A 27707-nucleotide genomic window follows, 5' to 3' on the forward strand; every position below is an offset into this window, starting at 1 on the left:
TGCGCCATGAAAGAAAAAGTGTGCTCCTCTGGGCCAACTTGGATAATGCATGAAAAACAGAAGCACACAACATTCACCTGACTGCAAGCATACATCATTTCCTATTTTCCTGAATTCATGAGACAATTGGGGCATGTGAGTTTTATAGATGGTGCTGTTACAGGCTATTAGCTGGATAATGCAGTGTTTCTGAAGGCATCAGCTGAACTAATAATACCTCAGGATGCAAGCAGCAGCATCTAAAATGCATTCAGGCTGACAAACACGTCCGTCTCCCAATGTTTCCAATCTAAGCCACAATAAAACTCAGCCAATAAATCAGGCAGGGGGTAACAAATTCAAGCACTTAATAGATATATGCACTTCTGAACTTTGAATAAGTCTTGTGAAAGCCTCAATGAAAAATATTCCTCAGAAAATCCAAGATAAGAGATTCAGAACAACTGGATGTCTTTATGTCAAGTGAAGTGCAGTACACGTCTGTGAATTTGGCAGTTTTGTCATAAACCGATATAAAATGAATAATATGTGCATAAATACGTGAAAGGAACCAGAATCATTTCACAAGATAAACCAATTTCACAAAAACTGAGGATATTTTATAAGTTTTGGCTAAATTACAAATAAGCTATCAGAACCTTTTCTCTTTCAGATGCAGCATTATTAAGCGGTGTAATGATTGTCACACTGCAGTAAATGCTGTCTGGATTATTTGTATAAGTCTGACTTGTATCAACTTATCGGGTTGATTTCTGAGACTTGAACTGAATTAGAACTTCAAAATTCTCAAAGGTCATAAGCATATAATCATAAGAACTGTACTGTGGCTTCTCATGCTGGAATCCTCATTTATTTAGGCAGCTGCATTGCAGTAAAAGCCCAGTGAAAAGCATTCCTGTGGTTGAATACTTGTACTGACAAAATTCAAAGTGCTGACACAATAAGTGTTTCTGCCTTTGCCTTATAAATCATCACATCTGGAACTACTGTAAAACAAGAGCTCATCAATTCCAGTAACCAGTTTCAGAACAAATGCTTTTTATATTTAGATTAATTTCATTTACACAGCCTTCAAAACAAACTAAGAAAAAATGCCCCTGATCTTCATTCATTCTTGATGACTGGTAGAAACAAACAAACACATGCACAGATTTTAACATTACAACAAAAATGTTAAGTGCTTCAGGACATCATTAGGCAGTTCTTTTCATTTCTCCATTACAGAAATTCTTAGGTATGTCATGTTTCGTGTGTACTTATTATTTTTAAATACTTGGCATAGAAACAACTGGATGGCTATTGTGCAAACTCATAGGAAAAGATACTCCACTGTATTGGTAAATATGGTCCAAGGAAGTCCAGAGGGAAGAATCTGACCACAGCATCTTCACGTTTCAGTCCAGGAGAACAAGCTGCTACTGAAGAGATGTGTATACACTTAACAGATGGAGCCTCTACCCATGGAAATCTTTTTTGTTGTTGTTGTTTTTTTTTTGTTTTTTTTTTAAATCCATTATGGTCAAGAATGACCTGCATAGGCCACAGTGAGGGTCTGGATGCTGTCCCAAGCTCCTCAAATGTACTAATGCAGTGGGAATCCCCCCCCCCCCCAACAAAAAAAGTTAACACTTAGTTACTTCTTAAACTACAGCTGAGCTTCAATCTTTTAGACCTTATACTGTCGGTTATTATTAAGTGTTTTCCCTAATATGCAGGAGGCAACATGGTTCAGTCAGGACTTTTCATCGCCTGCCAGTCAGTCCGGCTGCACTACTGCGGTTGAGGTTGCGGCTGAGCTGAGGGAAGTGGACGGTGGGAGTTCTGGAGGTGGGACCATAGAGGCCCAGGTTTCTGGCTGCGACAGACTTCCTGGGCTGCTTCACACAAGGGAACGGGGAGAAGACTTGCTGTTTAGGAATGGAGGAGAGCCCCGGGGTTGACGGGGAAGAGGAGACTTGGGATCTAGAAGATGAGGAGATAGAGGAGAGGGAGGGGGTAGAGGGGGAGGAGGTTTTGTAAAAGGTGGAAGAGGCAGGAGGAGAGAGCGCAGATAAGCAATTAGCTGATGAAGAAGGTGGTAAGGAGGAGGTGGAGTTGGGTTTTGGAGTGGAGGTTAGTGTAGGAGAATCTGAGGAAGATTGATCAAGAGAAGGAGGAGCTGTTGGAGAGTGGGGTGTGCTTGGTGTGGAAGGTGATGAAGAAGAGATGCAGGAGTTGGAGGAGTGGTGAGGTGGTGGAGTAGTAGGAGGAGAAAAGCATCTGACAGAGCCAGCGTGTCTTTCTGATGAGTCAGACTCTTTATGTCTGATGGAGGATGGCGGTGGAGGGAGGAGAGGGACTTGGGGTGCAGGTTTAAACTCTGGTAATTTGGGTACTGTATCTGGGTTTTGGTCGTTGGGAGAACTTTGATTTGATTCACTCTCTAGAGTCAGGGAGTCCAGCTGCACTACCACATCTGCAACTTCTGCTCCTTTAGTCTCATCTGAACCCTGTAAAGCCTCTTCACATGCTGACCCCGTATTAGAGGAGTCAGGAGACAGAGGTATAAAAGAGTCGCTCGCCTCTTTCTGCTCATCATCCCATTTATTTTCCTCACTCTGTTTCTCCTCCTGCTCCTCAGCCTCCAACTTTGCTGATTCTCTTTTTTCCTTCTCCTTTTCATCTTCCCTGTCCTCTGAATCTCCAAATCCCAGCTGAGCTCTAGCCCTAGCTATATTCCTCCGATGTTGCCGAACATGAGCGCGCCAAGGTGATCCTCCACCTCCTCTGGAGCTTCCTGGAGATCCAGTGCTATTTGAGGCCAGGGAGCTACAGCGCTGCCTGGCTGGGGAACCCGGAGGAACCGGACTCTGGAACAGAGAACTAGGTCGGGCCCCTGGTAAAATGGACGTTGTAGCAGAAGTGGGTCTGTAGCCTCGAGCACCTCCACGTGGTTTTCGGCCCAGGAGGAGATGGTTTATCACTGAACTGGAAGGGTTGAGCTGTGAGGCCAGGACACGGGTGGCAGGACACTTATCTGGAGGGGAGGTGACAGTTCAGAGAGAATAAAACAAAATGTATTAAAACAAGCTTACAACAGATGCTCTCTGAGCTTACCAAGAAGGCATAAAAATGACAGAATTCCATGAGACATTTTTACTTTGCCCTTTAACCAGAGAAACAATTTATTTAGCTGACCAAAGTAACTACTAAGGCATAAAATAAATTGTAAACATAATTTTGTTGTTGCTGTGCAAATCATGACTGCTGCATGCTATCATTATATGAACACCATTGAAATTAGGGGAGAAGATTAAAAAACAAACAAGATAACATGAGCAAAGATAACTAAAGCTAACTAGAGCCTGATTTTTGCTCCAGATAGTTATGTTAAGCTTTTGTTAGCCCTAGTTAGCTCCCTTTAGCTCTTAGTAACTCGTATAACCTCCAGATTAATTTAGCTAGCCACATTAAGATACCATCAACACCTGTTCATTCAAAATAATTGTTAGTTCTGAGTAGTTTCTTTTAGCTTCAATTAGCTCATGGTACCTTCAAACATATGCTTTTAGCTTCAGGTACCTACTGTTAGACATCTAGGTACGGTTGCTCTTTTAGGCTTTCATTTGTTGCCATTACTAATATTGAATACTATTAGGTTCAGATAAGTTCTGCTAGCTTCTTTTACCTATTTTCTGCTCACATTTGTTCCAATTAGCTACCATTAGCCCCTGTCAACCCCACTCAACCCTTTTTAGTTTTCCATTAGCCATGTTAGCTTTAGTTAGCTTCTGCTAGCTCTTCTAGATATCTAGTTTTCTCTCCTGTTAGGTTAAGACAGCTCCTGTTAGCTCAAAAAAAATCTACTGTTAAGTCTTATTAGCTTATTTAGACCCAATTAAACCATTATTTGTTTTTATTTCCTCTAGATAACTAAACCTTCATTCAATTTTAACAACTTTTACTTTAATTTTTTATAATTATTTGATACAGAAACCATCAAGTAAAGCTTGATGTTTTAAAAATTGTATATAACTGCATGTTTTCTATTTTAATAATTTTTTTTAACATTTTTTAAACACTTAGCTATTCCAAGCAGCAATATAAGATATCAAACACTAGGGGCATGCGGAGCTTTTGGTTTATGCAATAATGAGATTCAGAGAAGATGTGGACTAGAGTGAAAATTATTTTTCTCATATTACATAATATGTACAGTGTTAAGGCCCATTCCCAATGTAAATAAACCATATTACAGTACAAGCAGGACTTTTTAAAAACAGATTAAAGTGATTTACAGAGCGTGTTATGCACAAATGTTTACAGCTGCAGAGGGAAAACACCAAATGTGACTGTAATACTTTTGCACAAGCCTTATAAATCATGTGTGAATACGACATGGAAGGAGCTGCAGCTGCTCATCAAGGTTAGTGTCACGATTACCCAAAACAGAGAAATCCTCCAACATGCAGGCAAAGAATGTGAATCATTGACCAAATCAAGTGTAACTGGAAACATCTGTCACTACAGAGCATTTTGATAATGTATACTGTACACTTCATATAAGAATTAAAATATTTAAGAGCAGTTAAATGTATACAAATATTATTTATGCATGTAAAGGATATTATTTATACATAGCAGTGACAGGTGCCTCCAAATAAACATTCAGAATACATATATAGGTGATTGATTGTGTATGTCACCTGTAACCAGAGCAAAACCATCACCAGTTGTAGCTACAGTAGTTCATTTTCTACACTTATTTTTGATCCAATATCAGTTGTATAAAAGTAGAGTGTGACACCTGTTTCCAAAAGGCTCTCAAAATACCAGACAACAGCTGTCAAATTTATAAATAAAAGCTTTCTTAGCACTGCAGACACATGTGTGCACTGCACAGCATTTTGAGAGCATCATCCATCTGCAAAACCGAGCCAACGAAAACCAGAATTTTGTCAAAAATCAATCATTTTTATAGATATACACCACTAGTAATCATTCAGTAGTCTTGCAAGATTTCCCCAGAAGAATTTAGTTCTCTACTTGTATTAGTTGTGTCTGTGGTACGAATCTGTTGATTCCAATAAAGACCATTTCTAAAAAGTCGAACACCAAAGATTGCTCAAATAATCCCCAGAACACCCAATTTCAGAATGGCTGTTGACACAAGTACCGTCAGTGTGCTGCTCAGTAGTGCTGCCACTCTGTTTGCTGGAAGCCCCCTGAAGAACCCCTGGACTTGTGGGCGCTACAGGTCCAGGTCCTGTGAGTCACACGTCATAATCATCATCAACAGCTGGCTTTCTGGTTTCTTTATTCTCATCCATGTGTACCATTTCACTGGCATTTTATTTATTAAAGGGGACCCATTAGTCTCGTTTTCAGCTCCACATTTATCTTTTAAGTCTACTAGAGTAGCTTTGCATGATTAATATTTAAAAATTAGCCTCATCTATCTTACCATCCTGTCTGAAAGAAGCTAATTTAGCTCCTCTCCCTTTTAAGGCAGCCTTCTTCTGACTAGTTAAATATCTTTGCACTGATAAAACGAGGCGTTTCACTGGTCTTGCCCAAGATGTAAAATTAGTTTGAAATCCCTGCTCTAGATTTTCACGGTCTAGTGAGGTTGCTGTTGAAGTTCATTTCAGTCATCGATGTCATTTAGTCGTGTCAAGTCTCTCATCCCACGGTCAAACAGACCTCGGCTAGTGACAATTGATCTTTGGAGGAATATATATATATGGTTTTTAATTTACTCTTTTATATTCTAACGCTTGGGTGTGTGCTTCCTTTGATATATGTGTATTCTCTCCTGCCTCCTTATAATGACAAATACTACATGAATCTGTGGGAAAAGCTGAGCTATATCCCTAAAATGACCATATTTAGGGATATCCCCTAAATATGACATCATAAAGACTAAGGAGTAGAAAAACAAAGTGTCTAAAACTGCTTAACTGAAGCCTGAGCTAGCATTTCACAGGTATTACTTGTACTTGCTGACATCATTACTTGAAACTTTGGTCATGTTTGATACAAGCATGCACAATTGTAACAGACAATAGGAAATGTATAATAGGTCCCCTTTAAGAAATGTTCTGGTGTGTCTCGACAGCAGAAACACACAAGATTTATGCACTGAAGAAAAAAAAAATGTAAAAACATCCTGAAAAAATAAATAATGAACATAATGAAACGCTTTTTTTTTTTTTATGAGTGTCTTTGAGCAATACAAAAGCTCAAAGACATTCATCATCTTGGTAAACCAGCTGTGTGAATGCTGTTACTCATTTCTCACTTACCTGTGCGGATGTAGAGTTGCATAGCCTGTTGCTGCTGCCGTCGTTTGATGCGTGCGTATTGCTTCTTCAGGGCGTAGATGTCGGTGCTCATTCTCTCCATCATCATGCCGTTAATGGCTGCTTGATGCTCTGCCCTTGCACCTCCTCCTCCTCCTGATCCTCCACTACCAGCCCCTCCTCCTCCTCCTCCCACTGCTCCGGGGCTCAGCTCTGCAATGCTTCCCTGCTCGCCTCGTTGGTCTGAATGCAAGAATACATGTAAAACCAGAACACATGCTTTATTATTTCCACTTGTTTGGATCTATTTTATGACTGAACATGAAATAAAGTGATTAGAGCCAAATTAGCTGGTGGTTCAAAAAGGCAGATGGAGCAATTTAAGCAGAATATACAAAACAGGCCAAATCCAGCATGCCTTTTTGGCTCTTCTTAAGCTCTTTTTCATACTTATTTACTTGCCCAGTTTGGCTTTAAATCAAAATCAGCTGTGCACTAGAAACATCAGATTTAGTACAAGCGAGAGAAAAAAAAAAAAAAGCTGCTTGATGCTATCGATAGATGATAACATCTGGAGCATTCACTTAAATGTACACAACATGCTGCATTGTCTGATAGTGTTTTGGAGACTAGAAGTTACAAGTTTCAAAGACTTTCAAAGTAAGCCCAGCGGGCTGAGTCACTCTTTCCTGTTTTCTTTGCCTCTGATGGCATCACAATCATGGCGCTTTTAGACAAGCAGCCTTTGAAGATGACATAAAATGCATTTTGTTGAGTGAATTATTGTTTGTTTTCTCTTCAGCTTCACTGAAAGTTGGAAGTTATTTTCCATCTCAGCTCTTCCAGCAGGACACAACGAAAAATCCCCGTCAAAGACAAGCAGCTCAGTTTGTTCACTGTAATTACTCTGCTGTCTCAGAGCCCCTGTGCAGGCATTTGATTGATGTTCTTTTCCTTCACATTGCTTCCAAATATAATGAGCAGAGTTTCCCTTTTGAAGTAGGTTAAGACAGTTGTACTGATATCTTCTTATGAGGTTAAAAGTTCAGCTCAGGTTTGGAAAACAGCTTTTACAGATCTTAACCAATGTTTTTAACTAAAGCCCCCTGGCTGGTTTCAGCTTTTTCATGCTTGTACGAGTCCTTGAAGAAGCAGGAAGTGGGGATTTGTCTGGAGGAAACGGATCAGAGTCTGTCAGTACTTAGAGTCATATTAAGGGCAGGACACGAGGATTTGGGGCAGCAGTCCATCTGGAACTGCTTGGCTCCTGACTGTACCCACACTGAGGGTCACCATTTAAATCCCGTGTGTGTGTGTGTGTGTGTGTGTGTGTGCGCTGACCTTTGAGATGTTTCTGGTATCTCTGCAGCTCGGGGGCCAGTAGGCCACCCAGGGGACCCAGACAGCCGAGCGCAGTCACCACAGAATCTTCATCGTCCATGTCGGCGTCATCATCGCTCTCCCAGCTGCCCAGACCACTACTGCAAGAAAACCATCACCACCACCACAAAATACACATATTTATCTGTACAAGAGGCGAGATGTCAGACAGACAGAAAAAAAGAGTGTAAACACACTTTTGGACTGAATGTTTTGGTTTTCTGAACATTTGCTGACGACCAACATTTTACTGTTAATGTTGAATATTAGTGTCAGTGAGCAGAGTTGCACTGCTTTAATTTACAATGAGTTAATTCTGTATTAAAATTATAGTTGGTGATTACAAAGAGGCTTTACTGCTTCCTATACCGCGCCATTTTCCTTCTGAAAGTAGTGACCATCAGTATAATACAAGCATCTGTCCCATGGTCACACCTCCAGGTCATCACTAGCGGTCACAGAGAACATAAAAATGTCTTTAAGAGTAGTAAAGTGGAAAAATATTGAGTTGTGTGTTTTTTTTTTTTTTTTTTTTTTTACACAGCACTATTGATCTTCTGAGTTTAGAACAAACCTTCCATTGGATTTCACTGACGTAGGAAACGGAGTGATGTTGTAGGTGTATTTCTCTCTTAGCTCGGCTAGCTGAGGGAAGGGAAACACCGCCATGGAGTAAACCTCCTGACAGACACAGAAAGGAGACAGGTGAGGAAGCCATGATCACAACATGTACAGCATTAAAGTAGTGTGTGTGAAGTTTGCTCACTACCTGCATGAGCTCTGTAGGATCGATGAGGTTGTGCTCCAACATCTCTTGAGTGAGACAACCCATGGTGCTGTAAAACTCATCTGCTGTCTGACAGTACTCTATCCTCCTGAAGAAAGAGGAAGTGAGAGAACCAAGGATGGGTTTATAATTTGATTTAAACCATCAGAGATGTGGGATACACGTAAAAAGTTGATAAGCAATTTTTATTTATGTCAGAATTTATCAACAGTGTTAGCAGAATATTTTATCACTTTAAACACGCTTTTGCAAATGGTTGCCTTTTATTTTGAAAATTAACCAGATTAACTGTGCTGTTCCCATGTCTGACGTCCTGCCCTCTTCATCTTCTCTGTGAAGCTTCTGCAAAACAATAGACTTGAAGGCATTTTGAGGGACTCAAAACCATCAAAACCACTTTCCATCTGATATGTGGACTCACATCCTGTTTGGATGCAATCAGCTCCAGCAGCTGAAACCCCACAGGATGCATTTCCGGGGTAATTATTATTAATAAAATAGAATAGCAAGGGTGATATTCGCTTTCAGTGGATTTTTAATACCAAGGGAAATTAACTCATTCACTGCCAGCCATTGGCAGTGAATGAGTTAAATTCTCTTGCAAACACTGAAAAAAAAAAATTGGGTGGAGGTATGTAGCGCAAAGCTACATACCTCCCTGAGCACCATGCATGAACTGCAGTCCTGGACACAGACGAATATTATTGATTATTTTGTGATATTTTCTTGAGATGCATGGTGCTCAAGGAGGTATGTAGCTTTGAGCTACATACCTCCACCCAGTTTTTTTTTTTTTTTTATATTTGAGTTTATATTTTATATTATAATATTCAGTGCTTGCAAGAGAATTTAATTGCCCTTGCCATTAATAAGCAGCAGAAATTTGCTTCCTCTAAAGCAGGGGTGTTGAACTCCAGGCCTCAAGGGCTGGTGTCCTGCAGGTTTTAGATATTACCCTGGGTAAACACACCTGAATGAAATGATTAGTTCATTACGAAGCTTCAATAGGATATCTGGACTGGATAGAGTAAGGACCTCAGTCAGTTGGGAGGGGCCCGAAGCCTCTACTCTCTACACACCAAAAGAAGTAAGCTGAGCTCTGTGGTTCAGGCTTCTGACTGGAATTCCTCTAGGTGAGGTGTTTTGAAAATTTCCAAATGGGAGAACCTGGACTTCTCTCAGCTGGCTTAGGAATGCCTCAGTGTCCCACCAGAAGAGCTGGAGGTAGTGGCTAGGGAGAGCTACTGACCCAGATGCATGAATGGATGATGTGAAATGTCCAGTTTTCCCCTATCCTAAAGGGCTAAAAAAAATCTTGATATAAAATCTACTCCAGCAGCCAATCACTTTTTAGTTACACGTAAGCTACGCCCCACCTCTGTTCATAATGTGCATGCATGAGTAACACTGCAACCAAACAGCCAAGCCACACCTGATGTAACATCTGCAGCAGAATTACCAAAACATACGTGTTTGGGTGTGTTCTCTACACCAGGTGTGACTGCAGGTAGGTTCACTTACTCTCCCAGTCTCTCCCAGATGGCGAGACCAACTCGAAACAGCACCTCTGACCCCTCAAAGAAAACAGAGTCCCAGATCTTCAGCACGGTGGGTGCCGGCAGGCAGGTGGCAAACATGGTCAGAAACCACTGCATAGTGAAGACGTTGGTCAGCGGAGGCTCGTAGCTGCCTGCAGCAGAGAGACAAACAGATATTAAACATACATGAAAAAGTTCTTAGCCTCTCTGTAGGATGAACATCTAAATAGTTTACAGACTTTGTGACCAAATATCCCATATAGCAACTGTACCTCCAGCCTCTCGGTTGGCTGCTTTCTGAAGGTGGTGGAGGTGCTGGGAAAGCCTCGGCAGCTTTAGACGCAGCAGGTCTCTGAATACCGCCATGTCCACTGACAGGAGGAGACAACAGAGTAAGAAATCTAGCGTGATGAAAAGTTAATGGTATTCATTAATCCTCAGATTAGATCCCCAGATCCACAGTTTTTAAATTTACATAACTATTTTTATTTTTCACTGGAAAAATAAACCCAATTTGATATAAAATTTATTCTGTCAAGTCCATTAAATCACTAGTGTTTTCAAATCCAGGTAGGACCCATCTGCTGACTTAGACTCTGGGGGCGTCGGCCAGTTTTTGTAGGGCTTCAAGTGTTAGTGGATGAAAGAAATTCAGATTAAGCTTCTCTTTTTTCCCTATTTACAAATTTTAAAAAAAAATTATGAAACAACCTTAATTTCAATCACACAATAGCCAACCCCCGGGGCCTGGCCCTGGATAAGAGGGTGGAGGGAGGGAGGGAGGGATGGATGGATGGATGGATGGATGGATGATAGCCAATTACATTTCAGGAAATACAATATACGACTGAAGCTGAGACGTCACTACTCCAGACCTACGTGTGGACTACAACATACAGGAATGCATTTATGGAGATTATTTCATCTCCAAATCAGATAAATGTACCCAAGGGAGTAAAAAAAAAACAATCAAAAACAAAACAGTCATGACTCTAAAATGCAGACAGATAATCTCCTGCATCTCTAATTGCTGCTGCTCTGTTAAGCACTCTGTATCTGCCCTGATGGAGTTCCTGCAATTTGGTGTCCACTTTCACATTTTTACATTTGGCACGACGATATTGTCATTAGCATCTTTTTAACACATAAGTGTGAAAATTAGATATTATGGCAGCCAGTAAAATCTTAGGTGTACTGTCATAGGCTGTTTACCTGATAACGCTCGCAAGTTGTTGGCAAAATAACTGTCAGGCAGCACTTTATCGATAAGATAGATCATCACCTGGATATGGATGAGTGGGGAAAAAAAGAACAGAAAATAAATAAAAAACATGGTTTAAGCACGGTTATGATCATTCAAAGCAAATTAAGCTACTTAAAAATGTTTTATTTTAAAATCCACCAGCATATGTAAGCAGACTAAACTCAATGACCTGAGTTTGATTATATGGTTAGATTTTGGTGTATACCTTCAGTGCATCACTTTCATTGCCTTCTGTAACCTCCAGTATAAGAGCAGCCAGTACATTGAATCCTTGGCAGTAACCCACAGTTTTATTCCAGCGGGCGTATGCCAGAAGCACCCTCTTCAGCACCACCCTGTCTTGTTCCCCTTCCTGGCCACAATAAGAGCTGCAGCCTGTCCTGTGTAGATCCTGTGGACGAAAAGGAACAACAGCTTGGATTATTTTATTACAAGGACGTGCATTAACATTAAACAGGATAAATGATGACTAGACTTTGCCCTGTTTACGGAAACAGCCGTTCCTCTGTTGAATCAATGAGTCAGTGAGAAACAGCAAAGATCTGCAACGACTCAGCTGACAGAGTCATCCTGTGTTCTGACGCACAAGTCATCAGCAAACAGCATCTAAGCAGGTACACCTTCCGAGAAACACATTATATTTTATTGGTAGCTCGAATAAACTGTTGAATGCACATAAACAGCCATTACGGATGTATGCACTCACAAAAACAGCTCATCATTTTTTCCTCAACAGGTTGAGGAAAAAATGGTCAGGGGAAAGATGGAATGTTAATAATTATAGGTCTTGAATCCAGTGTAGTACTAAAGTTTCAAACACAGACTACACTGAGTGGACTAAATGCTAGTTTGATGACATTCACACCCAGTCTGGAGGAATAATTTACCTTTAATATGCTGACGTCTACGTCATCGCTGACATAAGAACTAAGCCTAGCCCTTAGTTTTACAGAAAAAAAAAAAAACTTTACAGGAATAAATGAAATTTTTAAATTCGTATCAATCACAGCTTTTTAAGTTTTTAAGGCTTTTTTCTGTGATTGTCAGGAAACATTTCAAAACCGCATCATACATTCAGATATTCTCATAGCACAGGTTCAGGGGTTTTGTGTTAGGATTACTAGTCATCAACACTAATAATTTAAACAGATAAATGGATTAAATACATAATGAAAATTCTTGCCTTTGACAGCCTAGTTGCAGTTACAAGTTTAATTTGAAGTTGTAGATTATCCTGGACATTTCAATACAGGGGTGACGCGCTTTTAGCACCACAGAATGGCTGTATAAGACGGATGTAGCTTCAGGGTCTCCATCCATATACATCCTAGTGACAGCATCCATCTTTTATGTAAAATGTATGCTAGGAGCCAGCCTCAAGTGGCCAATTACAGAACTGCAGTTTTTGGCATTTCATTTATCAAAGCCAGGACCTTTCTTTTAAAGATACAGGATCCAAAATGTTTAGAATAAAAGAGCTTTATGAATGTTTGTATGTGAAGTGCTTTGAGTGCTCCGTGGAGTAGTACCATGCCCTGCATGTGACCCTGAACTATGTTTACATTACACTTCAAAAGGTATTCAGTGGTCTGCCTGTTCTGTATTTTATGCTATATGCTGCAAATACAATTTGGTTACCTTGACGATCTGGATCCCAAGGGAGTCATCATCTGGATTGCTGCGTTCATTAAAGGCAAAACGAAGAGTCTTCTCCCAGTCAATAGAGATACTGTGGAGGTACTGGTCTGCTAAGGTTAGCCAAACCTGGATAATGACAACAGCAGCCAATAAACAATGAGTCAGTCGGTGCTGTGGTTTTTGTAGAAATCCAGCCAACATTTAGACGGTACTTTTACTTCAATTAGGAGCCCCTGTTCACTGTGACTCCCATCGTTTTACATCCACGCAAGAGAAAAGCTTTTCATTTTCTGACAAAATGAAAGTAATTGCTTCCATTTCTTCATACTTGCATCAAAAAAGATAAAACTGGGATGTGAGATGAATGGAGCGTAGATAAAGTACCTCTACACGCTGTTCTTTCATACTACGCTTTCTCTCTCATGACTGTAAAAACTTGGCCCGAAGGCTGACGACAACAAAGTGAACAGACGTTTCTTGCAATAGCACAGCTGGGCTCTCGCTTTTATTTGCTTAACACCCCGATGGCTTCAAAACACGACCAGAGAGGAAAAATGTGTAACGCTTTGTTTATCAAAACACCTTTTTATATGGAAGCAATTTTGTGCCCAAACAGAGAGAGTTTCTACTTTTTTTACTCACTGAGTATGACAAAGTTCTTACAAAGCTTATATTTGGGTGGTTAGAGCAACATACCCTGTTCCTCCATTCCTTTGGTATCCCAGTTGGAAGTCTTGCCACAGCTTTGAGGGCATCGTACCACTGTGGGGAAGAAAAAGCACTCAGTTTAATTGGTTTATCAATGAAAATACCCAGAATTATAATTTTTATATGCTTACTCTATTAAAGAAAAAGGAAAAAGCTATCCAGTCTCACTCACTATATGTCCATCTTCTACATAGAGTCTAAACATGCACGTAGTGGAATGTAAACATAATTTCAGACCAACAGCTTTAAAGTAGTAAAAAGAAGATGTATCAAGGAAGGATACTTGTGGTATCGAATAGAGTTACTGGCTTAATAGCATATAGATTATATTCAGTGCAATCACGTTCATCCAACTTTATATTTAGTGTGACGATTAATGTCACTGGTTGTCTAACTGGTTCAAGTGTGCTTAAAGATGTGTAGTTATTTTTATAATGAAGATGAACTGAAAAGAAAAAATATATATTCAGTATTCGTATGGTAGACATTTTTATTTTAACATGTCTATTTGTCTAAATTATGCATTGCTAATATGGGGGGAGGGGTATCTGCAGAATAATCTGAAGGTGTACTTAATATATGGGCAGTGTATCGTCACCCCTCACCTGCTGAAATCCATTCTTTCCCAGAGATGGTTCAATGGTAAACTTCAGCCTTGTGTCAACCCCTACAAACAAACAAACAGCTGGTTAGAGGCACCTTCTACTTGATGTTCAGACTTTTTCCAGATACAGAATTGTTTTTTTGTTTTTTTTTGTTTAAATGTGTACACATGCACAGAAATGTTATCTGGAAATCGCACACTTAAAACATAAGGTAGTTAATGAACCCAAGTTATTGATCTTCATAATTTAAAACCCACATTTATAAAAACGTTCCAGAGAAACATTTTTCCTCAAACACCTTTGTGTACTTCTCATTTCACTCAACAATCTGCTTAATGTTTAATGTTAAAGATCTCAAGTCTTTCTGCTAGTTTTAGTCAGATACACCCAATGGCAAAATGGCGCAGTTTACACATTTTCACGTGTATCCAAAGGAAAAATGGACATCTCATTTCCCGACTGTGATATTTTTTGGTTTGCTTTGGAGCTGTGAGTCGCTCTCCACTTCCTGGTAGTGCTGAATCCGCGTTTCAGTCTCCATTTCACTGATTAAATATCGTCTAAAACCTCATTTACAGCAGAATACAGCCCTACGAGAAGACTACCCGGAAGAGAAATTCTCATCTGAAGTTAAGAAGCCGTAAAGTCCTGACATGCCAGTTCTCTCGGCTCAACGCCAACAGCTCCGACTACGGCCATTTGCCTTCCCGTCCCCATCCAGCTCAGCCTCTGGAGGATTGGTGTCGCTCACGCGGGACACCTGCGTGGTTTTTCTCTACGATGAAACTCCGAACATAAGAAATAATGGCTTGTAACCTGAACGGTCCGCTTCTGCCGTTTTGTCGTGCGCCATTATGGATGAGCGCAGTTTTATTCTGCAGTGTCCTCTCGGGGCTTCGGGAGAGGATTAACGCGGAAAACCCTCCTACTTCCCCGTCACAGATTAGTCTAACGCAGCCGATTCAGTGTGGATACAGAACTGCAGCTAAGGCCGGCAGCAGCAAAGTTCAGAGGGCAAATTTAACCAGTTCTCCACAGTGTACGTGACATAACCACGGTAAACACGAACATAAACAAGGAGAGTGTGAAATGATGGGATAAAAGAGTCCACGATTCAAATCTTATTCTGAAAGTCTGTAATTTGATCGATTATCAAGGTAAAGGTAACGAACCTCCACCCAAATACAGCAGCGGTTTTAACAATCTCTTACACTGCCGCACATGTGCCAGAGAAACGTCTCAGTTTTATTTCAAACCTGGAATCTACTTATTCTTACTTTCACTGCGTCTCGTTTAGATTTCGACTTGCTCTGTTACCCCCTTTTCTATTTAAGTGATCTCGAGTATTTTTAAGGTTTTTGTCTTATTCCATTTTAATTGTCAATTCTACTTTAATGAGCTATGCTATAAAGTTTTTTCCAGCCTGTATCATAATGATTTCCACATTAACAAGATTCAAACTAAATGTGGGTCAAACAGTTTTAGTGGGACACATTCATGCCTGAAATTTTAATATATGTATCCAGCCATGACCTTTTGTCGCTTACATCACATTATTGGTATTTTCATTTACAATGTGCTACAGTTCACTACTGTAAACTGTACTGTAATATTTACATATTACAGCCATTTACTATTGGAATTACATTATAATAATGTTTAATGACAAAAATCAAACCCAGTGCATGGGGTTGACAAATATAAAAATATTTTACTCCCATTATAAGTAAATCCTATGAATGCAAATCAACAGCAACCCCAGCCACTAAAGATGTGCCCATTCATTTTAGCACCTGGTGTCTGCACAACACTTTCCCATGACCTCATATGCCATATATACCATTTCTTTGGAAATAAATAGCTTGTTTTATGTCACCTGCACATATTTGCTAACCACATGTCTGATGCATCAGACATCCGCAAATACACAGAAAATAAGCCAAGTCACTCATGACTGTTCGCTATGCTGGTTAATCATTTCTTAAAATGACTAACACACAAATTATTGTTTTAAACAGTCCTAAAGGATCCATTCTTAAAATGTTTGTAATACCACATTAATGCTTAACTGTGCCATTATTTTGATAATCATAATTGGAAACATATTTCTTGAATGTGATCTTTCTTGGCTTACGATATGTAAAGGAAAGTATGATTTTTTTTAAAATTGCTGCACCCACATGACCCAAAATCTCCAACAACAGCGTGGACTTTATTAATATTATTAGATATTTCAGCCCAACATTTCGTAGTATTTTGGCATGTATTCCTTTTTTAGCGCTGCTCTGCCTGCAGATGTTTAAAATAAGCCCATATACTCGAAGGTCACCTGGCTCTAAGGTGCACAGCAGCCGGGGTGCACTCCTGGATATCCCGTTGCGCTTCTTCAGGACGCTGCTGATGATGTTACCGACCCCTCCCGAGCTTTGCTGCCGCTGCTTCACGCCCGCTCTCGGCCTTCTGCCGGCGGCGGGGAGCCGTTCCTGTCTCATCCCGGAACCAGAGCTGTAAACGCGCTCAGTTACCTCATCGTTTGGTTCCGCTTTTACAGGCACTCCTTTGATGGGGGGCTAGAAGACATTCTGGCCGCTCCTCCAAACGCTCTCATGTAAATCAATCGATTAAATTGATGTTTCAGCCTTCTTCCGGTGATGTCTCGTTCTTCTGATTTATTCCGGAGGAAACAACATATCTCCGACGTATCAGTAAGTGCGGTACTAAATCACCCAGCACGCCATGTTCAAAGGCTCCAAGTGATGCATTAAACATAAGAAAGGTAAAAAATAGCCGAAAGTAACCGTTTGTGCTCCTTTAGCGCCGCTGATGCTGCTGCACGCCTCCTCATCCTCCTCCGATATGGCGTCACCGGGAGGAGGCGCACGGACGGAGGGATGCGGTAGGATGGAGAGACATGTGGGGCAAGATAAAAGGATGAGGTAATGGTGGAGGAGAGCGCATGGAAAGGGGAAGTGGAGATTCAGTTTTGTAACCCACTAAATCCTAGCGCACCTAATACAACAATGTCATCTCGCTGCTTACATCTATTTAGACAAAGTCACATTTCCTTTCACAGTGAACTGAGATGCGCAGACAGCAGTGGGCAGACTTTATCTGACAGCAGGGCACAACACTTCACACGAAGAGACAGAAGACCTGCAACCAAGTAAATGCCTTTCCTATACCTACAGCAAAGATTAATTCTCAGACAGGAAAACCCTTTCTGGGGTAAGGTCAAGTGTCAAAAAGGCAAGGCTCTTCCTTAAAGTAGCAGCTCATAGATACAAAGATACACAAGAGTTTTTTTCTTCCACAAAACTTTAAAGTACACAGTGAAAAGAACGATTACACCATTTTTCTAAAGATTTTCGGCATTGGGTAACTTATCCAAGTGTTTCCCAACCTTTTGGGGCCACGGAACATGTCACATTAGAAAAACCACACGGCACACCACCAAACAAAAAACATGTCACAAAAAGGATATTGATCTTTTGACACGCACCAGGCATAGCGGAATTGCCTCGGTTTGTCCCCAGTATACCCCCAGTACTTTTTGCTTTCATTACTCATGCTAGGGCCTTCATCTCGGTCGGAATTTTCTCCAGGACCAGGTCAGATTGACTACTTTTTCTTTTTAAATATTTATCCATTGCTATTTCGCGCTGCCTTGTCTCACTCGCAGCATGACTATTGTGTAATTTCTTCTGCGTCTTCTTCTGTTTTACTGGCAGTTGGCAATCCATTTGATTAGAGCAGGTAGTTGTACTGCCCTCTAGTAGAAAAAAAAAAAGGTAATTGTTCTGCCCGTTACTCACGCCTGTCGCTTAGATTACTAATCAGGTGGAACCAAATAATCTTCCATGGCACACCTGATCATTTCTCATGGCACACCTATGTGCCACGGCACAGTGGTTGGGAAACACTGACTTATCCTACAATTCAAACAGAAATCCTTTCCTAAAATGTGTATACTCTCCCTCCGTTTAGTTATCCATCTTCATAAACGTTCTAAAACAAAATGTGGCAAGCAATCAAAGAAATCTTTGCAATGAAAATCAATGATGCTGGCATTATGATTCAGCCCTAACAGGTGCAGGAAGTGCTTCCTGAGTGGAAAACATTTAGTCTAAATGAAATTACCTGCAACAGACTTTACATAAAAATAAATCAAGGCCTTTGTGGTGAAACTGTTCAGCCGGTAAAGCTTCATGATGAATTACCTCAGCTCTAGATGTTTATGTTCCAAGGACAGCACTAATAACAAATGTGTTTCTATCATGGAAATTATTTTGGGGCTGTACACATCTGCTCATGTACAGAAGCTGCTGTTACACAGCAGACAGACATCATTAAAAGATACTGTAAGATAAATAGTTAACTGATAAATCTTTAATGTCCCAGTTTGAAAAAGCTCTTTCCAGCCCTCAGGCAAACATGCCCAAATTAACTGAAATTTTAATTAGAGTCAGGAAAAGTACAATCAGACATTTTATGAACTAGTAAGATGCAGATGAAAAATTATACCACACATAATTCAACCTGATTACATTTTGACTGCATTTTTCCTGCTCTGCCTGCTGCTGCTGCTGTTGTTGATGTTAATATTAATATAAAAATATTTACGCATTACCATAGCGACCAGAGAGCATTAAAGGGCTGAGAGGAGGATGTTACTCTCAATGTTGTTGCCGCATTTCAGGAGTACACTGCTAATAAAGTTACACAGTGAATTCGCATTTATTATTATTATATTTACAAAATACCAGTTTGTGTCTCGGTTGTATCATTTTATTTTGTTGTATTTATCTGCGACACCTTAAAAGCCGGTCAGTGAAAATATTCTCTGACATTAAATGGGTCCATGGCGCAAAAAAGTATCAGGACTCTTTGGGGACCCTAGCATGAGTAGTGGTCAGAAGAAAGCAAAAAGGGTATACTGGGGACAAACCGAGCCAATTCGGCTATGCCTGGTGTGTGGGGAAAAATTAGCAATATCCATTTTGTGACATTTTTGTTTGGTGGTGTGCCGTGTGATTTTTCTAATGTGAAATATGTGCCGTGGCTCCAAAAGGTTGGGAAACACTGCTCTAATGCAGAGACACACACACACACTCACACACATCCTGTAGTAACAGATGGTCTGTTTTTCCCCTGTAGGAACAATTAGATCATAAATTGCTATTTGTTATGAAGTCATAATCTTGATATAAACACGTTCATGTCATTTCATGCAATAAAAAGTAATAAAGCATTGACTGAAATTTATTGTTTAGTATTTTCTATGTCACCAGCAAAAACCATTCAGCCAAATCACAGCCTTTGCAGTGTTCAACAGGAGCCATATTACCATATTAATGTTCTGTGTTGTGCAACTGACCACCTAGTGTACGACTGGCCTGGTCATAAAGTCTGTAAATGGAAAGCAGCACTGGAAAGCTTATATTCTGTTATAGAGACCATGATGGGAGCCAATATGATGCACAGTGATGGAAAAGAACAGTCTCAGTAAATGCATAATAGCTATTCAGTGATATCTTCACTTCTCTGGCCAGGCCTGCCTCTAGGTGTCTGATAAGTGGAGTTAATCAGTGTTAAGGCCAAAATCTACAGTTCCTGTAGTGGCCACATGAGTATGGAAGCCCGTTTCTGCCACACACACACAAAAAAAAAAAAAAAGTATCCATAACTCGAAATTTCAACTTATTAACTCAAACTTTTGAGAAAAGTAACTCGAAATTTCAAGTTAGCACTGCTAATCAGTAATCTACGTGAATTACATAATTTTCTTGTTACCCGGAAGCTGAATCCCTCAGCTACAAATGCTACAGCTAAGCTACCAGTATTACAGCCAGTCATTAATGCCCAAATTGCTGGATATTTTCAGCGTGGCTTTACACATGATGAAATCATTGTTTTATTAGCAGAATCACATGGCATTACTATCAACAAACGCACTTTCGAAAGCGTCAATTTGTTGTGATTCGGTTTTGAGTGCGCATTCCAGATTACTGATTGACAGAGCTAACTCGAAATTTTGAGTTATGGATACTTTTTTTTTTAAAGTTGCAGAAACGGGCTTCCGTACATGAGGCTGTTACAGCATTTAAAAACTGCGTATTGCCTGGTATAGGAAGGTAAAACAGTTTTGGTCTCACCTACACTAATTAAATTAAATTAACTGGACATCTCCACTTTCATACATTTTAAAGATTATTATCATTACTTTTTTTGTTGTTTCGGCTTCTTTTTGGATCATAAATTGGCATGTTTTGGTTTAAACTCCATTTCTCCTGTTGTTTGACAAATCTGGTTTGGATCATGTCATCCACGATTTGTACCTCTCAGTTTTAAGTTGTTGCTCTAGTTTATTTGCGCCTCCAAAGACCAATGAACCCCTGAGACGTGCAGACACAATCCTTTCTGTACTTTCACTCTGAGAATTTCAGGGTGAATTATTTCACTCTGTCATTTCTGCTGTCAAACTTACTGTTTCCAAGATGTAAACGATAATCAGTATAGTCAGGATATTCATGTTCATGCATCTACCATTTGCTTAATTCACAACCTGCTTCTTGAAAATATAAGAGTGTAATTTTGATACTTCAGGGAGTTTGACTACAAAGAAAAGGTCCCACAGGATGAGAAACCTCAACCATCTAAACCCCAAAAAGGCCACAGAAACAAGGCTGACATGTGACCATTTAAAAAAAACAAAATGGCTCTCATGTGTGTCTGCATCTGATTTGCAGAAAAGGACAGAAAAAAGTGAAATTAGTAACCATGTTTCATTTGCTGTGTTGTCTGGTAATTATTCAGGTTTCTGTAGGAACGCCTCCATTAGCTGCCATTTCTTTCTTTTTTTTCCTTTTTTTGAGCGACAGGCTTCTCATGATTCATAAATTGGTGGCAAAAACATGGAAACCTAAAGTTTCCTCTTAAAAGTGAATCTTTGACCTCTTTATTTTTTCAGTGAAATGAAATTTAAAAAACAAACAAACAAACAAACAAACAAACAAACAAACAAACAGGGAATTGATTTTCAAACAAAGGGTTGCTCTGAAAGTCTAAATGTGAAATTCAATTAATGTACAGCGTTACACTAAAGCCAATCAAAATGCAGGATACTTTCTGAACAAAACACATAATATAACATATAATATGGACGAGTAGGACAAGGGAGACAAAAAATGGTGTGCAGGAGAGACACCTGAGCACCCTTACAAGACCTGTATAAATGCATTTTTGTTAAAATAAATTTTAAAAAAAAACCAAAAAACCAAAACACACACACACGCGCACACACACACACGCGCACACACACACACGCGCACACACACACACGCGCACACACACACGCGCACACACACAAAAAAACAAACAAACCAAATTCTACTTCATTTCTCTTTCATGATTTATGATATCGGACTAGGTGTCACAAAAATATTTTAGGTCCTTTCAGCACCCATCCATAATTATTTTGTTTCCTTTTTTTTCCTATTCTCAGCTTGCATGGAATTGAAAAAGCCATCCTTAATATGGTCATCTCACCTTCTACCTACCTGCTGTTCAAACCTAGTGCTTACGATGGGCAGCCAATAAGAACAAAGAACACCTTAACAATAGAGCAACTAAAATAGCCTCCTTCAAAGGACACCAAGATTCAGCATGAGATAAATACAGATGATTTTAAACCATGAATCACACAAAGCTACCCTAGATGAGTCCAAACAAACATCTGGAGCTGAAATGGACCATAATGACCAATAACTAAATAACACACCATAATGGAATTAGTGTTAACATGTAGATTTTTTAAGAAGTACACTGTGTTAATACACACTCCTGAATTCAGATGAAATAAACTCATGAGACGTTTCATAATTTATTCGAGAGAAAGAATGTGAATAATGATACACATAATTTGTGTTCATTTTCAGCCACTCATATTCATATAATTTTTTGAAGGATGGTGCAGATTTTGTGGCCTTCCCAGCTCAGTGCAGTCAGCTAAGAGGACCTCCACCTGTTGTTTCACACAGTTACACCTCCTGTGTCACCCTGCCTGGTTTGCTATTACATAAAAACAATGAGTGTATAGTCTTACGTCGTTTTTGTGACACGGCCTGAAGAAACGCTGTGATAATGTCGTAGTTCTTCTGCAGTTTGTGGCAAAGTCGGTCCCGTCTCTTCAGCTGGCGAATCAACTTGGCCGACTGAAGGCCTGTACGATATTTCACCTCCTGGATGATTGAATGCAGCTCCTCTGGGGCTGAAAACAAACACAGAAAATTGGTGGTACAAACTCCACACAAAAAAACCCTGGCTTGATGGTAGAATTGAACTCAGCACATTTTTATTGTGAGGCAATATTGCTAACCACTGCTCGACCTGTGCTGCCCTTACAGCATTTATTATTATTATTATTATTATCATCATTATTTTAAATGCCAGTAACAGCCCAAAATTACGTCATCTATTGAGCTCTAACTTTTTCAGATGATCACATTTTAGGAACATGTGTCTTTCTTTAACCTACATCTTTTTCAAACACATATTTTCCACAATAATATGTACTCAAAATAAAGCCGTGGCACAGTTTTGACACACCCGTGATATCTGCAGTCCTCTGATAAATCATAATCTCACACTCATTAGCCTGTTTTTCCAAGCTGCAGGCAAAGGAGGAAATGAAAACCAGATCAGCAGTGCCACATAAACACAAACCCTCCACCCATTAATGGAAACATGGCGTTTAAAATCTGATCACAGCAATAGATCTAAGGAAAAACAGGGGACACTTTTGGTTGTTTTTCTCATGTGTAAAATAAAACAGATACAAGAGCAGTTAAAAGTAGTTCTTACTTCATTGTGATATACATCTATTAAGGATCGAAGGATGGACGGACAAGCCATTCAAATAAATCAATAACTTTTTTTTTTAATTATTAATCCTGCTAACTACCACACAGACAAATCACATAAACTTTGGATGTTATGCATTTAGCTTTTTGGTGCGTGTATTATTTTTGCAAATACATTTGGATTAAAGCTAATAAAAATAATATATCCACAGACATTGTATCAATTTTCACAACTGTAAGAGTCTAATGCAGCCAGTCACTGGTTGCCAATTAGGGACGCACAAATCTGATATTTAGTTATTGGTCAGATCCCGACTCAAAATGGTGGATCTGGTATCAGTAAAATCTGTCCATCTACTTGATTCAATTATATGCTGTTCTGTGTTTGCTGTACCAGTAGTGCGCTGGTTGCTAACAGCAAAGAGTCAGCAGTTTGGTGGCACAACTGTTGATGACACTTGTGGCTTTTCTGCAGTAGTCTGCATAGAATGACTGAATGTAGTGTAAAGCGCTTTGGGGTCCTATGGACTAGAAAAGCGCTATACAAATGCAGGCCATTTACCATTTACCATTTAGTCTCATTTCATTCATCCTGATACCGGATCCTGAAACTATGCTCTGATTTCATTGAAATAGCCCCCACATCACCACGCTGATAACCAGAGTCGGCTTTGCTGTGTTGCAGATTTGAATGGCGAGTGGTAAAACACACACTGACGGCCTTCATGTATTCAAATGTCCAACTAACTGTTCAACAACACTGGTGAAGATGAAGCTTTTCTTTTTAAGGGGAATTCATAGTACTGTACTGTGCCAGCTTGAGTAGGTACACAGAATGAAATGATCTGAAACAAACCAGCGTGTCCAAAAAGCAAAATTAAGGTCTTGCAGTAACCTAGTCAAAGCCAGGACTTTGGTTAAATTGAGATGCTTTGGCATGACCTTAAACAGGCTGTTCTTGCTGGAAAACCCTCCAGTGTAACTGAATTAAAACAATTCTGCAAAGAAGAGTGGACCAAAATTCCTCCACAGCAACGTGAAAGACTCATCACCAGTTATCACAAATGCTTGATTGCAGTTCTTGCTGCCAATTTTCACACAAGTTCAGGTAGGTGTGGATAACTTTTTCCCCTTATAATTGAATTAACCTTTGAAAACCTGTGTATACTCAGGTCATCTTTGAAAAATAAAAAAAAATTTGAATGATGGTTCAAATTTGCCCATTCCGGGTAAGGGACGAGACACTGCCCCAAGTGGAGGAGTTTAAGTATCTCGGGGTCTTGTTCATGAGTGATGGGAGAAGGGAGCGGGAGATCGACAGACAGATTGGTGCAGCGGCTGCAGTGATGCAGACGCTGTACCCCACCCTGCCTTTTTTCTTTCAAAGTTAGGAGAGCAATGTTTACATCAAGCCTTATTTGTAAAAAAAAAAAAAGATTCCCAACCATTTATATGCTTGTGAAATTAACACTTGTATCAGATCAGTGGTCTCCATCACCATATACATGAATTCAGGGCTGTGTAGTTATTTAAATTTTACATTTCAAAAACAAAAAAATATATTAAAAAAAAAAAAAATCCTTTTTTCATTTTTTGTTTAATTTTACCCATATTCATTATACCTTTCGCATTAGCGTGTAAGAAGTTCAGTTAAGTTTGCATTTACAGTTTTATTTTGTTTTTTTAGCTGAACCACAATTTAGGTTAAAGGAAATGTACTTAATTAAAAGCACAAGTTTCTGCCTTTTTAAGTGTAATAACGCTAATATTTTCCCAGCATAATGGCACATGAAGCCAAGATATCTGTAAGTTATCAAAGCAGGGAAAAGTTGGATATGTCGATCCCTTATACAAACGAGAGTGCGTAAGCGTAGCTAATAAACTGTGCTGCCCTGGAGCGATCAATAAAGTGTAACATTTACCAAAAAGGGTTTTAAACTTTTCCACGGACCATTCCTGACCAAACACAGGAGCAAAGCGAGTATGCATATTTTGGCTGGTATTTCAGGTATTATTTAAGAGTATTTCCTCTTCCTGAGTGGCAGCCCTGAGCATTGTCTAACTCATACCAACCCTCAGCAGTGGAGAGTGCAAACACTGAAGTCACAGGTCTGCCCGTGTTGACTGAAGGATTCCTTTAAACGAGAGGAAACAATGGCAGCATGGACCTCACAGTAACATGCCAAGTGGGAATCTGGGGCAACAATGAAGGACGCGAGTAAATGAGCTGTCAGTGCACTCTGTCTCTGTCATTGTAACAGTCTGAACACTGAGCTTTACCCACATTACACTCAGCCTGCTCGGCTCACTCCAGTATCTGATTACACTTACAGACAAATCAGCTATATATCAAGATGTATCTGTGAATTGGAAAACACACACACACGCCTTCCTCATTACAGAGACTTCTGGAATGAATTATAGAAGATTTGGGATGAAGCTTTTACAAAAATAAACAAAGATAACCTCAAAGCTTAAAGAAAAGCTCTGTTAAATGTCTCAATTAGAGAGCAAGAAAACAGTAACTAGATCATTTATAGGTGTGAATTAAAAGACAGATAAAAAGCCTCCAATCAACAGGGTTTGTGATCTCTGCAAATAAATTCTGGCACCCACTGAAGCATTTTAGATCTTCTTTCAATGCAAAAACCACCACAATTGTGTTTGGGATTCAGTGTACTCATGTTTAAAATACCCTATTCTGATCAAATGCCCAAATGAAATAACAGAAAAATGCACAACTTCTGTTCAGTCAGGTAAAATGCACACTCTGTCTAAACAACATGTGGACTAGTTGCACCTGCATGCATACTCACCTCACAAAAGCTCAATTTGAGCCAGGAAAAAGTGAAAATATTCATAGTAAGGAGGTAAAACCTCCCCCTACTTAATTAAAAAGACAACAGTTACTGTATAAAATAATAATAAAAGAATGCTAATTCTGAATTTTTCCATATTTGGGAAAGATTTTTATGGAATGACCCTTCATAAAATATCCAAATTTCTTTGTCCATTTGACCTATAAGGAATACAATACCATTTTAAGATCCTTGCATTTCCATGGTATGGTTTTCTTTTCTTTATTACCTCATTCAACCTCTATGGTCATTTCAAACTAGCATTCGTTTCAGTGTGTGAGACTGAGCATTAGCCAGGTCAAACTGGAGGCAAAGGAGTTTTTCCTCCCCACTGTTGCCAAGTGCTTGCTCATAAGGGCTCATCTGTTGTTTGGGGTTCTCTCTAATATTGCAGGGCCTTTCCAGATAAAGCACATTTAGACACCTGTTGTTGTGAATACGATTTGACAGTAAATTGTGCGATGAAGTGGTGAAAGTCTTCAAAATATGCAAGATTTCTTTTTTATATAAATGGGCTAAAGAACATGTCTTTGTTTCCTTACTTGTTAGTGCAATAATGCAGGAATAAAACGGACCAAAAACACATAATATCAGCCATAAAACAAACAGGTGGTAAGCATCATTTATAGAGGAGGAAAAAGAGATAATCGGTGGTTGAGTTTGAATGATCAGTCTGTACCTTTCTGAGCCAGGTAGTTCATCTGGTGCCTCCTGGTGTGCTTCTCCTGCAACTCCTGCAGGAAGCTGGACCCGGAGTTACTGCGGCCCAGGAAGGCATCGGACCCGGACGCCTCCGTGGAGCTGTCCCAGCTGTCCGCATTCCTCCTGCTGCCTCCGCTGTATGTATCATAAAGCTCCACCAGGAGACAGTCCACTATGGAAGCCCTCGGAGTTCTGACTGCATCTCCCACAGATTCAGAGTCGCTGTCACCGGCCGCGTTGGTCCTTTGGGTGGCAGTAAAGGTGCCAGGCGGCTGTCCACGCTCTCTGGGCACCTCCTGCTCTCCCGGACATGATGATGTGTCATTCGATGACTCGGTGGGGCTCGTCCACTGCTGAAAGCCAGAGAAATCGTCCTGCAGGGAGGCAGCAGAGTGGGCATAAACCTCGCTCTCTTCCTCGGAGCGCAAGCCACCGTCACATATGTCAACTTCTAAAAGTTCATTCCCGTTTACTTTCACCCTCGACGCCATTGTTTTTATTAAGAGAAAACAAAACGAATGAGCTCTCTTATCCTGCTGCAACTGTTTTAACAGTAAACTGTCATTTTCCTGACTTGCTTTAAGTTACAAAGTTAGAGCGTTTCGAAGAGGATAGAGTTCCTGGAGCGCTCCATTTCTCACCTCAGAAAGGTGGAGACTCGTCTGGCGGCTTTTACTTTCCTTCCTGAATATTCAGAACTGGAATTCACTGCTCCCCCCCCCCTCCAGGACTACACAATGGACCAGCCCACTACGCTGAACTTCTCCAACTGCTGCCAAACTTTCTTCAGGTCGCGCGACAGGTGCGACAGGTGCCGGGAGCTGCTCCATTGGCCAATCAGAGATGAGCCCAAAAGTATCTCGACCAATCCGCTTTCACCTTTGAGGACCAATTCATTAACGTTTGCACGGAAATTCGTAATGTGACTCCTCTAAACGTTCAATATGTGTATAAATAAAGATAAAAAAAAAACAACTTTTCAATATGTATTGATACATTTATTTTAAATAAACAAATAAAGGCTAAAATGAAGTAGATATGAAACATATACTTTTTACCCAAATTTTAATACAAGGCCCATCTTTTAG

The 27707-nt window shown here is 39.9% G+C and overlaps 1 protein-coding gene across 6 annotated transcripts; it reads right to left on the minus strand.

Annotated features, from left to right (window-relative positions):
• Nucleotides 1-828: 828 nt before the first annotated feature.
• Nucleotides 829-27536, minus strand: tbc1d30 (TBC1 domain family, member 30). Of its 6 annotated transcripts, XM_026147160.1 has the most exons (15): nucleotides 26597-27536; nucleotides 22303-22467; nucleotides 14202-14263; nucleotides 13585-13650; nucleotides 12889-13014; nucleotides 11456-11641; nucleotides 11199-11268; nucleotides 10259-10357; nucleotides 9970-10138; nucleotides 8431-8536; nucleotides 8236-8342; nucleotides 7623-7762; nucleotides 6285-6524; nucleotides 5156-5245; nucleotides 829-3016 (listed from the first exon to the last, which is right to left on the minus strand). In XM_026147160.1, exons 1-15 carry the CDS (start codon nucleotides 27108-27110, stop codon nucleotides 1743-1745), a joined length of 3414 nt encoding a protein of 1137 aa, XP_026002945.1. In that variant the 5' UTR covers nucleotides 27111-27536; the 3' UTR covers nucleotides 829-1742. The 6 variants fall into 6 exon arrangements, with proteins under 6 accessions (XP_026002945.1, XP_026002946.1, XP_026002947.1 ...); XM_026147161.1 differs by lacking the exon at nucleotides 5156-5245; XM_026147162.1 differs by lacking the exons at nucleotides 22303-22467; nucleotides 26597-27536 and adding an exon at nucleotides 16531-17037.
• Between the last annotated feature and the right edge of the window lie 171 nt (nucleotides 27537-27707).

The sequence above is a fragment of the Astatotilapia calliptera genome, chromosome 17 (assembly GCF_900246225.1).
Source record: "Astatotilapia calliptera chromosome 17, fAstCal1.2, whole genome shotgun sequence".
Taxonomy (NCBI): Eukaryota; Metazoa; Chordata; class Actinopteri; order Cichliformes; family Cichlidae; genus Astatotilapia; species Astatotilapia calliptera.

Coding starts and splice junctions, on each gene's coding strand:
- tbc1d30 (XM_026147160.1), bottom strand. CDS start 27,110: ATGGCGTCGAGGGTGAAAGTAAACGGGAATGAACTTTTAGAAGTTGAC. Junction 14,264..22,302: donor GGCCGTGTCACAAAAACGAC/GTAAGACTATAC, acceptor GTTTGTTTGTAG/GGGTTGACACAAGGCTGAAG. Junction 11,269..11,455: donor ATGAAAGTGATGCACTGAAG/GTATACACCAAA, acceptor ATCCATATCCAG/GTGATGATCTATCTTATCGA.